The 16996-nt window shown below is 35.0% G+C and overlaps 2 protein-coding genes across 2 annotated transcripts in view; one reads left to right on the top strand and one right to left on the bottom strand.

Moving 5' to 3' along the window:
• Positions 1 to 16996, bottom strand: part of NAALADL2 (N-acetylated alpha-linked acidic dipeptidase like 2) — a 1059167-nt gene that overhangs the window by 144130 nt on the left and 898041 nt on the right. The window lies entirely within an intron of this gene.
• On the top strand, positions 7862 to 8684 carry LOC103020292 (rRNA-processing protein FCF1 homolog). Its single transcript, XM_057545763.1, has one exon. The coding sequence runs from the start codon at positions 7870 to 7872 to the stop codon at positions 8464 to 8466; it is 597 nt and encodes a 198-aa protein (XP_057401746.1). The 5' UTR covers positions 7862 to 7869; the 3' UTR covers positions 8467 to 8684.

The raw sequence follows: 16996 nt of genomic DNA, 5'->3' as shown, positions 1-16996 counted from the left end.
ATTTTACATTTGGTAGTGTATATATGTCCATGCCACTCTCTCACTTCGTCCCAGCTTACCCTTCCCCCTCCCCGTGTCCTCAAGACCATTCTCTACATTTGCATCTTTATTCCTGTCCTGCCCCTAGGTTCATCAGAATCTTTTTTTTTTTTTAGATTCCATATATATGTGTTAGCCTACGGTATCTGTTTTCTCTTTCTGACTTACTTCACTTTGTATGAGAGACTCTAGGTCCATCCACCTCACTACATGTAACTCAATTTCGTTTCTTTTTATGGCTGAGTAATATTCCACTGTATATATATGCCACATCTTTTTATCCATTCATCTGTTGATGGACACTTAGGTTGCTTCCATGTCCTGGCTATTGTAAATAGAGCTGCACTGAACATTGTGGTACATGTCTGTTTTTGAATTATGGTTTTCTCAGGGTATATGCCCAGTAGTGGGATTGCTGGGTCATATGGTAGTTCTATTTTTAGTTTTTTAAGGAACCTCCATACTGTTCTCCATAGTGGCTGTATTAATTTACATTCCCACCAACATGCAAGAGGGTTCCCTTTTCTCCACACCCTCTCCAGCATTTATTACTTGTAGATTTTTTGATGATGGCCGTTCTGACTGGTGTGAGGTGCTACCTCATTGTGGTTTTGATTTGCCTTTCTCTAATGATTAGTGATGTTGAGCATCCTTTCATGTGTTTGTTGGTAATCTGTATATCTTCTTTGGAGAAATGTCTATTTAGGTCTTCAGCCCATTTTTAGATTGGGTTGCTTGTTTTTTTGATATTGAGCTGCATGAGCTGCTTGTATAATTTGCAGATTAATCCTTTGTCAGTTGCCTCATTTGCAAATATTTTCTCCCATTCTGAGGGTTGTCTTTTCATCTTGTTTATGGTTTCCTTTGCTGTTCAAAAGCTTTTAAGTTTCATTAGGTCCCATTTGTTTATTTTTTTTTAGAAGACATTTTAAAGAATTAGTTGAGTTAGTTTATTTTTAAATAAGAAAAATGTATGAATCATATCACAGACTGCCAGGAATATTTTATTCTTTTCTCCTAAACAAAAACAATATGTACACTTAAAATGAATTAAGTTCAAAATTATTGATGAAAGGTGTATTAGGTGGGCAAGTAAAAATGTGCAAAGCTATCTCACTTTAAATTGTTGTAGCCTTTAACTACTAAGCATTTTAACAAATCACAATAACATTGAATTACTTATCTATGAATCTTAACTTTGTCATTACCACCTTACAGGAAATCTACCAACTCAGATTTTGTATATGAAAATGAAACAAATGTTTGACTTCTAATTTCAGACTGTAGGAGAAATGAAATCATATATTAAGTTGTATTTGGACTGTTTTCCCATTAAATCACAACTCTTACAGCATTTAGACTAAGAGCAATGATTTTGAGACTTTATTAATTACCTCACAAGCTAGAGTTATGGACTAGGGTATGCTGCAATAACAAATTAATCTCTAAATCTCAGTGGTTTCGCACAACAATATTGGTCAGTGGGGTTTCTATCCCACATGGTCACTTGGGGCCTCAGGACACCTCAGAATCCTCCATTGGGAACATTGCTGGTTGACAAGACAGGTGAAGTGAAAGAGCTGGAGGACCACTCACAGACTATTAAGTGTTGTGGCTCAGAATTGACCTAGATGTCATCTACTCATTGTACATTATTTAGAACTAGTCACGTTACCTCCGACTGCAAAAGGTCTGTGAGATGTGGAGGAGCACACGAATGTATGATAAGCAGTAAAAGGTTCTACCAGTCAAACCTGTGTCTGAGCACCAGCTATGCTAATTCTCAACTATGCTAAACTTAAAATTACACAACCTCTTCAAGCTCCAACCTGTCATTCATAACTAGAATATACCTGTCTTGTTTTTAAAAGTTAAATGGGACTATATACAATGTGCTTATCTTTGTACTTAGTATCATGTTAGCATTTTGGGGCGATGTAATATATTTTTCCCTAAAACTTTAAAAAGTAGAAAAATAGATGGTAAGGAAGTAGAAGAAAGACATGGTTAAGAAAAAGAAGTCCTGTTTTGCTTCCAACGTGTGATTCATGAGTCAATATGAGTTTTGAAAAGTGTGAAAGCCTAGTAACTATAATAAAGTAGCTTTAAGTACATGTATACATATATTTAAAATGTGGGACCATGTCTTTTCTATGTTGCTTCCTCAGAAGCCAGCATAATACTTAACATAATTTTTCAGCAAATGTTTATTGAATGTAAAGGTTTGAACCTTAAGACATGATTGACAAATGTCAGTGATTATGTAAAGTAAGTATAATAGGCACAAATATACATATCTATAAAACCATATTAGAAAAATAAACACCTCTCTATAATGAAAGACACTTGGGTAAAGCTGAATGCTATATCTTAGCTGCCTAGAGATAAATGAATAGTGAAATTGCATTTGAAATAAATTTTAAAATAAATGCTAACCTCTATTTTAAAAAAAATACTGAAAGCCTTGTGTATTTGATGACAAATAAGAATATAACATTTTACTTTTTACTTTATATTACTTCTCATAACTCTAATCATTCTGATTTTGTCTGGAACAACAACAACAACAAAAAGAGGCAACAATAATCTCACTGAAATATTATCCAGTCAAAAGCCTTAAACTAAAAATAAATTTTGAGAAAGGAAAAATTAAGGTCAGTGGGTTATAGATTATTTGTATAAGTTCTTCTTTGCATATGAGATACACACTAACTTCTGAAGCTCATTTCTCACTAATTTTGAGTCTGACTGTCAGAGATGGTTGTCTTTTGTGAATAAATGAAAATTCTTTAAAGCCACCAGTAACATTAAATCATAGCCTGATTAAGACATATAATTTAACCACTCGTAAACTTCTTCCATTAATTTTAAGCCCTGTAGTCATTATCTGGTAAACCACATTGCAGAACTAAAAAAAAAAAAAAAAAGATTCTTTTAAATGATGACTCAAAGTATGATTCTGATAGCTTTTCTCTAATCACTCACCATTATTGAAATGAAGTTGATTTAATTGAACCTGTAAAAGAGATGGCATTTTCTAATCATACCTCATCTGTAGATGCTTATTATTCAAAGGAAGCCTTATGTATTTTCAAGCACCCTTAATTAAAATAATGCATGTAATCTTAGATATCTTTTCTCTTTGGTAGTTGTTCGCAAGTGATTCTGGGCTTTCTATTATTTTTATGCCTTTATAGTCTATGCACTGCATAGTCAATATTTTCTTTTTAGCATTGAGCAAAGTGAAATTTGAAAATAATTCATTAATACCTATACTGGTAATCACTTGACTAATATCTTCATATATTAGAGGTAAATATAAAAATTCTGTATCAGAGTGAAATAATGTGTAGGCACAGAAATTCACAGAAAAACATCAATAATAATTCTGAACTATATTCATTCTTGAGCAACAAAAAATAATAAAATTATGGAATAATTTTTCCTGATCAACTCCTTATATATGAAGTCTTTTTATAGAGAGTAAAACTGTACAAAGAACACAATAAACAATATACTTTAAAAGTATGGTGAGGGTACAGAAGAATATATATGTATATATTTCACTATTTTTACATGTGTGTATCTATATAAGTATATTTACACATGTACATATATTGATACATACAGATGTGTATACTAGAGGCTACTTACTCATCCCATAGAAATATTTGTGGAGAACATATTTGGGTATACTTGTGTTAGGGACTTCATTATCTTAGAAATAAGCAGATTTAATGTCAATATTAATTCATAATCACCAACGTCTATCTGTCTTCTTCTCCTGTCCAACATCATACTATCCTCTTCTCCAAAATGATTATCTAAATACTAAGTACTACAACTTGACCATCCTACTTCATTCCCCTTACTTTTACCTACTTCAAAATAAAAATATTCAGAGGGAAATATCTCACCTAGTCATGGTATATTTACCATGCATTCATACTTTCCAACTTCCCTGTTATTTCAGTGTAAACAAAGGGTATCATTCTGAAAATATATTTTCTATCTACTTCCTAGATTCCTTCCCCTCCTGCTTTACTAGTGATCTCTTTGAATCTTCAAAATTTCTTCCTACTGAATCTTTTCTATCACTTCTGGAACATGTTCAAGTCTCTCCCAACTACAAACAAACAAACAAAAAACCCCAGAAAAATAAGCAATAATTCATTAGTCCCTTCCCTGTCCCCTCGTGGGCCAAACTTCTTGAAAGAGCTGTTATACTCACAGCCTTGATTTCCTCACTTCACACTTATTCCTTTCCTCACTGCATCAGATTTTCAACCTTACTATTGACACCATTTTTGTCAAGGTCACTATTGCCTCTGTTTTGATAAATCCAATGGCCCTTTATGAAGCTTTTGGTGCAATATACCTTCTTGAAGCCAGTTTTCCTTGACTTCTGCAACTGCCATCTCTGGACTTACCTTCTACCTCTTAGCTGCTCTTCCTCATTTCCTTTTGCTGAGGTCGTTTTTTCCCATCCATCAAATGCTAATATTTCTCCAGACAAATTCACTAGGTAATTTCACTGCCATGGTTTCAAATATCAAAGAGAATAACTGCTAAGTCTATTATCTCCAGCTCAAAGTTCTTTCTTGAGGTTCAGATAAGTATATACAACAGCCTAGCGGACATATCCACTGCAGACTTCACAGGCACATCAAACATTCTGTCAAGAACTAAACTTATCATTTTACTCTTTGTATAACTTTTTTCTTAAAAATGAAGATATCCAATTGCTAAGTTTCTCCGTTTACCTAACTAGGATACCTTGTAATGACTGTACCTCCAGCTCTGGAGTATTTTAAAAATACCATTTATGGATATGGTTTATTGTATGTAAGGAGCATAAAATAGAAGCTATTGGTGTTAGCCCAACTACACACACACACACACACACACACACACACACACACACACACCATAATATATTTACTTCTGTCAACCCTTACATTGATGGTACAATAATCACTATCTGAAAAACATTCTGAAGTTGAACTATATTCATGGGTAAGATATTCTGACGAAAATTATATATATTATATATATTCTGACTGTCAATTCTGTACAGTATTAAATTAGTGTATAAAAGCTCCAGATAAGCCATTTTAAAAGCAGCACAGCTGTTACCTTGGAAAAAAATCTATTTTGGAAGGCAGGGAAGGAGGCATGATGGTACATAAGTAGCTTTCCTCTGATATCTGCTTATATCATATCTGTCTGCTCTTGTTCTCTAACTCCAGTCATATATTTATTCTCCTCCAAAGATTTTTTTTTTTTTTATTCTCTGGGTATAAAAGGTAGGAGAAAGCTGAAAAAATAGTGACTCTGTTTTAGAGAGCCATAAACCTACTGTCTATTTTTGGTTCTGGTCCTAAATAGCCTTAGGGGAAATGCACTAAGGAAGAACTATAAACAATTTTAGTCAGAGTTTTTTAATCAATATACACCAAATCTGTTTCTCCTATTTTTTCTTATCTCAGTTCATGCTACCACCATCCACCCAGTTACTAGAAGCAAAAACCTGGAAATTTTTACTCTACGTTGTCCATCATTCTTACAATAGGACAGAGATGTTGACCTGTTTTGTTTATTGTTCTGTCCCCAGCAACTCGAACAGTGGATGGAATAAGCAGATATGAAATAAATATTTTTAAATAAATCCAATTACTTAATATTTCTTGAATCTGGCCATTTCTCTTAATTTCTTCTGCCATTACTCTAATTTAAGCCACCACCATTATTCATCTGGACCATAGGATCTACTTTCTAACCAGTCTCCCTGGACTCATTCTCATCACTTTCCAATCCATTCTTTATATTACAGTAGGATGACCTTTCAAAATGCAAGTCTAATATTATTTCTTCATTCTTTAAAACTTGTCAGGACTTCCTTTTGTTCCTAGGATAATGTTTATAACTATTAACGTGTCTTCAAATGTCTTCTTACTTCTTTAGCATTATCTCTTGAACTCTGTTTTATGTCTTTAGACGTATTGAACTCCTTTTGCTTTCTTAATGGGCTAACTCTCTCACCTCTGGGATTTACCCACAGCCTTTCCCTTGCCTTGAATACTTTTTTCCCCACTTTTTCACTTCAGGACCTCATTTCATGGCTCCATTTGACACCACTGTTTTCCAGAAGGCTTTTCCTAAAACCTAGGATAGGCACCTGTGCTATATTTTCCCTTAGGCCTACACTTTTTTTCTATCAGAGCAATCATCACATTTATTACAATTTTTAATTCACTGTATATCTTATAAACTTAATGGTGAGCTTCATGTGGGCAAGCTCAAGGTCTGCTTTGTCCATTGTATATCCCCTGAACTTTATATTTCAGGGAAGAATCTGCCACTAGGAAAGATTAAATAGCATTTGAATAAATAAATAATTTTATTTCATCCCCATATTACCCCGATAAATACAAGTATTTCTCCCTAGTTTACATATAAACTAAGACTCAGAGAAGTCACAAAAATTTCAAAGATTTGCCAATTACTTGTTATGTGATGTCCAAGTCAGTTTAGTGTTCTGGATACTTAGTTTCATCAGATATGCACTAGAGATAAATAAACCCTACCTTGAGATGGATGACAGAATTTGAGATGAAAAAGGTAAATGTCTAGAACAATGATAAGCAAACCATGGCCCACAGGTAAATCCAACCTACTACCTGTTTTTATGTGAACCATGAGCAAAGAATGGTTTTTAAAATTTTAAATAGCTTAAAAATTTTTAAAGAACAATATTTCATAATACATAAAAATCATACAATATTTAAATTTCACTCTTCATAAATAAAGTTTCATTGGAACACAGCCACATCTATTCACCTACATGTTGTACTTTGCTTTTGTGTCAACAGAGTTTGGTAGTTACAACAGATCTATGTGGCTCACAAAGCCAAAGTATTTACTCTCTGACTCTGCTGTAGAAAAATGCCTGTAGGAACTCAATTATGTGCCTATATTTTTTAGTATTGTTTTTAATAATAAAAATAATCACAAGTGACTTCCTAGACTAAGTGACTTATAGCTCATCTACCAACAAATTTCTGGCTAATAAAAAACTATAGTGATAAGTTTCTTTTTTGTTATTCCAAGTAAATGCATTATATCCAGAGAATCAATTAATCAAACATTTTTGCTTTCAGTGAGTTAAGCCACTTACAATATAAATAAAGAGAACTACATATGATCCTTATGAGTACTAGGGAGGCAGAACTAAATTTTTTACCTCACTTTCTACCTTTGTACAGTAAATATTTATCAAAGATATTCCTCTAAGATCAGGATCCTGAAGAAAGGTAGCTAAACATTGAAAGGTTAACTTGAGCATCCAAGATTTGTGAAGAAGCCTGGACTAGGCTCAAACAGGTATTGAAGCCCTCTTCCTCTGATGGTGAGCAGCCTCTCAGACACTAAGAGATTCGAGCTTAGGAGCTTGAATTAATAGCCTCTTCTCATGAGGTATCAGTGTATCTAAAACTTAGCTTGGCCAACCATGGTAATTTTTAAATGTTTAATTATTTGGGATTCTGGGACAAAATCTGACCATTTGGAACACGGATCCTTTGGGAAATATGGAGTATAGGGTGTTGGGTACACTGACAAAACAAATATAATTTGGGCAGACAAAAGAAGCCCCCAAGAACCAGAGATTCTACATTCCCGCCTTGTTACACAGTGCATCACTTCCCACTCACTCATTGTTTCTTCTTCATGCTGCCTCATGACCTATTTTGTCATCCATCCTCATCAGTCTTTCTGTAAACTTAGAGTCCAAAATCTATTCAAAATGAAAGGTTAGAGTGCGGCGTGAACATGGGGAAACAAAAGGAAACACGGAAGTATGCGACCATGAAGCGAATGCTTAGTCTCAGAGATCAGAGGCTTAAAGAAAAGGATAGATTAAAACCGAAGAAGAAAGAAAAGAAAGATCCCAGTGCACTCAAGGAAAGAGAAGTCCCCCAGCACCCTTCTTGCTTATTCTTCCAATACAACACACAGCTGGGCCCACCTTACCACATCCTGGTCGATACCAACTTTATCAACTTTTCCATTAAAGCCAAACTGGACTTAGTGCAGTCAACGATGGACTGTCTGTATGCCAAGTGTATCCCTTGTATAACTGACTGCGTAATGGCTGACACTGAGAAATTGGGGCAGAAGTATCGAGTGGCTCTAAGGATTGCCAAGGATCCAAGATTTGAACGCTTACCATGCACACACAAAGGAACCTATGCAGATGACTGCTTAGTGCAAAGAGTAACTCAGCACAAGTGTTACATTGTGGCCACAGTTGACCGGGACCTTAAGCGAAGAATCCGGAAGATCCCTGGAGTTCCCATCATGTACATTTCTAACCATAGGTACAACATTGAGCGGATGCCAGATGATTATGGAGCCCCTCGGTTCTAATTCTTAAAAGACAAATTTCCTCTGCCTTCCTTCGACCAACTTTCTCTTCTGCCAGTTCATTAAACATGCTATAGCATGAATTATTATTCCACTCACCCATTTGCTCTGTAATGAGCTGAGTATGGTTAAATACACTCACTTTTTAATGTTGTTTTGAAAATTATATTTTGTGTCATTTTAAAATGTGTTGCATCTTTTTATAAATCAGATAATTGCTCACATAATTTGATGGTCATTTTATATTGATTTACTCAACAAATATTTATTAGGGTGATACTAGGTATTTAATAAGATATGGTCTTATCCTCAAGATACTCATTTATGGTGGAAAAGAGAAACATGTAGATGAATAAATACGGTAAAATAATGATGCTAAGATAAAAGTATGAGGGAGTAGACATACAGGTGGAAAGAATGATTTCTTTCTACTTGGTTGGGATGGGGAGGGGAGAAAGACCAGAAGCAGTTATGTTTGAGTTAACCTTTAAAAAGAACTAGAAAGGGAAGGTGTCTGTACCCACATCTGAGACTCCAGAGGTAGGAGGTGGGAGGGAGGGGGCTTTATATGACATGCTAAAGGGTTTGGACTTAATCCTAAGGTCAATGGGGAGTTATTAAAACTTTAATTAGGGTGGATAACATGATAAGATTAGACAGTTTTACATGATCACAACATAGCTAAGAATGGACAAATAGATCATTGAAACAGACTAGAAAGTCCATAAATAGACCTATATATTTATGGCAATTTGGTATGTTATAAAGCTGGTATTTCAAATCTATATAAAAGGAAATTACATTAAAAGCCAAATATTGTGGAGTCATTCCATTAGGGTTAGAATCCTGATTTCACCAGTTAATATCTGTATGAATTGGGCAAACCACGTAGCCATTTGATGCCTTCTTTGCTTCCTTTTTAAAATGTTTTGTTTAATCCTCAAAACAACCCCAGTAAGACGGGGTTGAATTGAACAGTACCTGTTACAAGTAAGTGTTGTTCAATAACTATTAGTGATTATTGTATTATAATGACAAAAAAAAAAGAAAGATTATTTATATGATTGCATTGAAAATGTCCCGTTACTTTCTTTGCCTATGTCCTTTTTTTTTTTTTTTTTTAAATAAATTTATTTATTTATTTATTTATGGCTGTGTTGGGTCTTCGTTTCTGTGCGAGGGCTCTCTCTAGTTGTGGCGAGTGGGGGCCACTCTTCATCGCGGTGCGCGGGCCTCTCACCGTCGCGGCCTCTCCCGTTGAGGAGCACAGGCTCCAGACGCGCAGGCTCAGCAGTTGTGGCCCACGGGCCCAGCCGCTCCGCGGCATGTGGGATCCTCCCGGACCAGGGCACGAACCTGTGTCCCCTGCATTGGCAGGCGGACTCCCAACCACTGCGCCACCAGGGAAGCCCGCCTATGTCCTTTCTTAAACACATTATCCTAAAACCTTGCCTCCATCAATGTTTTCAGCTTACTGATTGGCCTTGTTTTGAGCTTAATGTTGAACTTGTTCACGAGGAGCAGAGTTGGGTAAGTTGATGAGATGATTTGGGCCTGGGTCAAGCAGACCCAGATTTGAACCTCAGTTTGACACTCAACTGGCTGCATGACCTTGGTCAAGTTACTTGGGCAACTGTCTTACATCTCAATCTCAAAGTCCTCATTTATAAAAAGTGGTAAATAATATCTAACTTAAAGCACTATTGTGAGCATTCAAATAATATAACATAGAAAATATCTAGCATAGTCCCTGGCTCAGAGTAGACAATCAATCAGTATTAGTTTCTTTCCTTTCTCCCCTTTGTCTTCACTTTTAGTTGCCTTAGGATGGGAAAGGCACCAAAATACATTCAGGAAAATCCTTCTTTATGAGAAAATAGAATATTGGGTCACCTGTAAAAGGAACTCTGCCCAAAAAATCCCTTCAAAATATGTCGCACCAGAGTATAATGCCTTGTATCTAAATTAGAAATTTGCTACTTTGATTAAGGAAATTCTAACTAGATATATAATGTAGTAGAAAATGTACTAGATGGGAGTTGGGAGAAGACCTGGTCTCGAGTTTGGGCTCTGCTGTTTATTTTCTATGTCATTTACGTTCAATGGACCTCATTTTCCTCTTCTGCAAAATTAGGATAAAATCAGCCATACAGGCCTGGCAGGTTGATGTAACATCCTTTTATAATTCCCATCTCTTACTTCCTTTCCAGGCTTTCTCCCACTGTTCCTTCTCTCCAGCCACACAAGACACAATTCTAAAGATTAGTGAGGCTCATGAGCCTCTGAAAATTTTGTTTCTTCCATCTAGAATGTCTTTCCACCCCAAGCTCTGATTCCTCTTTCACATATATCTCATCTGGAAGATGGTTTTAGCACTAACCTTCTGAGATAGAGTTGCTCCTTCTATTTTTGCTCCCATAGTCATTTGTGCATAATACTTTCACATGTTTCATTACAGTTAAATGAAATTATTGGTTATGCATGGAGACCAGATTTCAGGAACAAATTCTAGGGCTTACTCAGCTTTGATACCTGGATCTATAGGAGAGTATTAGTGCACAAATCTGTTCAAATAAGATGGGGAAATGTGAGCATGCTTAGTAATCTTTAAAGTCATCAAAATATCCCAATTTTAAAGATTTGGGGAAATAAAAGCATAGATCAGTGCAGAGCAAATGACTGTACGAGGGAACAATTGTATTGTTTTGTATTGAGAATCTGTGAGTAGTTAGGATACATCTGCGATTTAGATGAAGAACAGAGGCCAGATAAAGTAAAGGAATTTAAAAAAAAAAAACAAAAAAAAAACAAAAAAAAAAAAGAAAAAAAAAAAAAAAGTAAAGGAATTTAGAGTGAAGGGAAGAAAGTTACGTAGCTGCCTGGTTCATATTTTTTATTGTATTGGCAAAAATCTAACTGTGAAAAAATTATTTTAAGCTTATTTGTGTGTCATGAAGATAAGTTAAATGGCTCTAAGTAACGAGGTTTTGTCAGAAGTACTATCATAAGCATGGCATAGAAATTGCTGTTATTGGAATTCATAGGATAGGAATGAACTTTAGAGATTATATCTTCCAGGGCCTTTCAAATGTTCACACCTAATGACAGAGGGCAGAGGAAACCCTTCTTCACAGCACAGATCTCTTTCAAGTAACAATAGCTAATATTTATGGAGTATTTAGTTTATTGCAAGGACTGTGCTAAGAATTTTACATATATTAATGATTTTAATCCTCACGACAACTCTAAGAGGCAAATATGATTCTATCCCCATTTTGTAGAAGGAAAGAGAGAAGGGCAGAGAGAGAAAATATCTTGCCTAAGTCACAGAGCTGAGACATGTTAGAGTTATAATTCAAGCACAGACAATTTGATTTGAAGTCAGTGTTCTTAAACTCCATACCAGTGGGAGCCCCCAGAGGTCTTAATAAAGCACAAATTGCTGGCCTCACCTAGAGCTTTAGATTCAGTCTGGGGCTGAGTCAGGTATTCCCTGGTGATGTTGATGCTGTTGGTTCTCAGACCATACTTTGAGACCCTTGAGACCACTGCTCCATGCTAAGTCACCCAATATTCCATTTACTCATAAATAAGTATTTTCCTGAATGTATTTTGGTACTTTCCCCATTCCCCCTATGTGGTGATAATCATTGTACTACAGAGGCTCCTTCCCAAAAGATGGACAACATCCAATCAGGTTTACTGGGCTTCTGGGATCAACTAGTCATTTCTAGAGTTGATATTCTCACCCATTCAGTGGAAAGAATCATTTCCACGTAGGTTTTATGATGCTATGTCCCTCACCCCCTAAAACATTGTACATTACCCCCACTAATCCAAGTAACCTTATATACTGCTAATTCTAAAAAGTAATATTTAAAAATGTTTACTTGGCTCTGAGACTCAGAGTAAAAGTTAAAGTTTACAGAAAAAATTAACATATATTATTACACATAATCCTCACAACTGTGTGAAGGTGGGTATTTTTTCTAATTGCAGTATGGTTGTTTTACAATGTTGTGTTAGTTTCTACTATACAGCGAAGTGGAGTTCCCTGTGCTATACAGCAGGTTCTCATTAGTTATCTATTTTATGCATATTAGTGTATATATGTTAGTCCCAATCTCCCAATTCATCCCAACCCCCCATTCTCCCCTTGGTGTCCATACGTTTGTTCTCTACATCTGTGTCTCTATTTCTGCCTTGCAAACCAGTTCATCTGTACCATTTGTCTAGATTCCACAAATATGCGTTAATATACGATATTTGTTTTTCTCTTTCTGACTTACTTTACTCTGTATGACAGTCTCTAGGTCCATCCACGTCTCTACAAATGACCCAATTTCATTCCTTTTTATGGTTGAGTAATATTCCATTGTATATATGTACCACATCTTCTTTATCCATTCATCTGTTAATGGACATTTGGTTGCTTCCATGACCTGGCTATTGTAAATAGTGCTGCTATGAACATTGGGGTGCATGTGTTTTTTTGAATTATGGTTTTCTCTGGGTATATGCCCAGTAGTGGGATTGCTGGGTCATATGGTAATTCTATTTTTAGTTTTTAAAGGAATTTCCATACTGCTCTCCATAGCGGCTGTATAAATTTACATTCGAAGGTGGGTATTTTTATCCCATTTTGCTCATTAGAAAAATGGAAGCTTGAAAGAGATAAACTGACTTTTCTAAGGTCACAGATATGACAATTGGCAGAGCTGGGCTAGGAGGTCAATTGGATTTCACCTCTGTGAAATCCTTGTTTGTTTGAGGACCTCATATTGTCTGACTTCTGTATCTCACATACCGGGGAAAGAGACCACAAATTATATTGTTTAAGAAAATGGGCTTTGGAGACAGATGTTGAGGGTAAATTCCCACTTTCCCCATTCTGTAACTCACTAGCTCTGTAACCTAGGGTAAATAACTTATCTTCTCTAGGTCTCGGTTTCCTCATCTATAAAAGGATTATGACAGCACCCACATAATAAGTTTACCATGTAGAATAAAGAATATATGTGTATAGTGAACACACAGTACATGGAAGCATTAAAAAATAAATCCTTTGTTAGGATGTAATACTCTTGGCACACACCTTATGACCCAGAATGAGTGCTCAGTGAGTTCTTTCTGGGCCCCTTGGAGACAAGTAATTCCTAGAAATCAACCACATGGTTAGAGGCTAAAACTAGAACAGGATGATATTTTCCAAAAGACCAGAAGTAATTTTAGAGACTCTTAGGGAAAAAGCATTTGGAAAAGGAAGGCATTTTTTCCTCATAGAGCTACTAGCCATCAAAATTATTTTCTTCCTTAAGCCAAGAACCCAAACATTTTTAGTTTTATTTTTCAATGATAATAGGATTACAATCTCATTCAAGCCTGGTCCTGAACTTCCAAAGGAAACTCAAGAGTCAATTAAATACTTAGATCAACTCATGTCATAATACTCTGTATAAATGGACACATTTTAAGAAAACTAATATAAAATGTATTCATCACGTCAAGTAGAGAGATGAAAAAAGAAGAAAGAGGAAAATGTATGCAAGTTGATTTATTTAGCTCTCAGTTTGCAACTTAGGTTAAGTAATAAGGAAAAGAAGGTTCTTAAAGAAAACATTAATTATAGTACATATATTGAGGACTGTCCAGTTTCTCCTTAGACTAGTAGAAAAATGCCAATGCTGTCAGACTTATAGCACCTTGGGGAATCTCTAGACAGTTTGATGGACCTCCTGAATTATTTTATAATTACTCTGCTTGTTCCCAAGTTTTAATGATTTACTTGCAAAAGAAATTTCTCTCCACATTAAAAATCATGTTCATGAGCTGAGAAACAGGATTCCAAGAATGCTTTATATTCAGGGGTTATTTACAAGAGAAATGCTGTGAGTGCTAGTGCATTTTGATTGAGTATTATTCTAACCCTAGATTAGATCTCCAATGGAACATCTTTCTAAGCTTTCAGAAGACAATCAATCATGGGACTAAATTTAATTAAGATAATTTATACAGCAGATAAAACATAGTAAGCATATTACAGAGGGTATTTCATAGCAATTTGGTGGTATACCATCCTCTTCTACTTATGAGAAAACTCTCACACCCACTTATATTTTGTTTTATTTTATTTTCTTCAATGTGTTCCTTTTTAGATTTAAATTTCTTCTCTTCCTACCCATACCAATATATTCTTCCAGAGAATATAATTTTTGTCAGCAAAAATTGTTTCGCTGACAATTTAATTTACAATATGTACTTCAGTAGGAGAGCTTCTTTAAGTACTTGAAATAGAAAGAAGTTGCTGCTTTTCTTTTCTTAGATTCATCCTTTGACCACTGAGAAAAGTTTAGTTCTTACAAGTTGGGGTTTTAAAATTAGGAACACTTTGATAACTTTTCTCAGGATCTTGCACGGGCTAGAAGACAAAGTCTATTATGTATCTTACAATGAACAATAACTGAGATGCAAAGGCCACATTTATTTGATATGTTTAATATAGTGCTATTTTTTCTTTTTAGTCAAGTATTCTTTGTTATTCTGTATTTTTGTGGCTAGTTGAGTGTGTTTTTAGGTCTTTTTCTGTCTTCCATAAAGTCTAGCAAACCTTCAACATAGTAAGTCCTCTGTAAAGATGTTTTGATTGAGTAATTTGGCAACAAAAATGAAATCAACACTTTTAAGCTACTTTGAAGGAAACCCTAACATTAATCCTCTCTTCCAGATTCTTTAGTGAGGGTTTCTTTTAAAGATATATGGGCAGATTGTCATTTTTGAATAATAGTGTCCTTCATGCTTTGTGACCTGCAGAGAAAGAACATCAAAACTTTGACTCCAGACCTCTATAAACTGCTGCTAGAACAGAATTACAAGATTAGCTTTGTATTTCTTTTCTTTAGTGCTGTTTTATAAGACCATTTATTATCTTGTTAAATGTTAGAACTAGCATGCTTGACATATTCATAATTTATTTTCTCAAAGAAAAGAATCTCAGAGGAAACTGTAAATAAATATTGGAGATTTGGAGGGTCTAATAAATTTAGCTGAATACATTAGCTCTCATGTCAGTTAAAGTCCATTATTCAGGAAATTGAAATTTGGATAAATTAGTGTGGTATTCATCTAGTTTTTAAAAATAGGATATAATAAAATTGAAGAACATGCAATTTGAAACAAAAAGATAGAAAATTTTAATACTTAGTTAATACTACCTAAATGTAGAGATTGTTTCAACTGTAATAATTGCATGTTAAGTACATTTTTGGAAATACGAAATTAAATGGATACTATTTATGAGAAAAATTTGGCTTCAGAAATAATTTTTGTTTTTTTCTTTCTCTACAAACAAATACAGTCATGATCTTAATATTAAAATTGTTCTTTATAGAGTTCCCCTGGTGTTGGCTTCTGTTGCTGTTTCATTCTGCTTGATACACCTAATATAGTAGAATCATAATCAATTAGCCATTGCAGTTTTTCCTAAGTCTACAAGTACAATTTTTCAATGGAATGCATGGTATTTCTGGTAAACACACGTGTGAAATCATCTGCTGATTACATGTGCACTTGGGGTAGCAGAGACATATGTCTGTAACGAGAGCCTGAATATACAGATGATGACCAGGCCATATATAAAAATAGAATATTTGTCCACAATCTGCAACAGCAATCAACCCCAAAACAGCCAAATTTAATCAATAATGACAGCTTCTCTAATTTGTGCCCCCATTTCCAACACAGGACCTACCAGAAAAAGTCAAATATTCTTTGCTAACCTATTTAGGATGCCCTGTTTCTAGCTAGCCCTCATCCAGTTTCTCCATGCTTACAGCTTCCAATTAGGGCATATGCAAAGCCTTCCCTTTTTCCCACTACAAACTTTTCCTACTTTTCTGTCTGCCTCTGAGCCTCTGCCAAAGACAAGTGATGATGTGTGGTTCCCTTGCTCTAGCAAGCTCTGAATAAATAGCCTTTGCTCATTCTCATTTGAGTGGTCTTCACTTATTTCCACAGTAGTAACTTTTCATGACCAATATTACCTAGTCTGGAGCACCCTAACGCCCTCATGATGGTTCCTCTCTCATGCTCCTTTTTGCCTTTCCACTGCCACCAAGTAAAACAGCACTACATGTTCAACAGATATAGCCAACACCACAGTTTAAGACTCAATAACTACTCCACTGCTCTTACATACTTTCTTAAGATGAATATGCATTTCTTATTAAAAAAGAACATTTATCAACGAAAACTTAATTAAATACAAAAATACAAACAAGAATGAGTTAGAAAGAATGATGAAGCACAGATTGGAGATTATTTTATATCATTTGTAATAATGTCTTCATCCAGGAAGTCAGGAAAATTGATGAGATTTTTTAAGGTTGCTTTAAAAACCTATGATTCCTTATATTCTTTTAACACATTCATATTGCCTCCTGTAGGCAATTTTAGGTAGTAAAGTTTCTGACTTTAAAATGTCATCTATATTGAAAATCTCATATTCATTGTAAAGAGCAACAAGATCTTTAATACT

The sequence above is a fragment of the Balaenoptera acutorostrata genome, chromosome 4, assembly GCF_949987535.1.
Source record: "Balaenoptera acutorostrata chromosome 4, mBalAcu1.1, whole genome shotgun sequence".
Taxonomy (NCBI): Eukaryota; Metazoa; Chordata; class Mammalia; order Artiodactyla; family Balaenopteridae; genus Balaenoptera; species Balaenoptera acutorostrata.
This window is presented reverse-complemented; position numbering and strand designations above follow the sequence as displayed.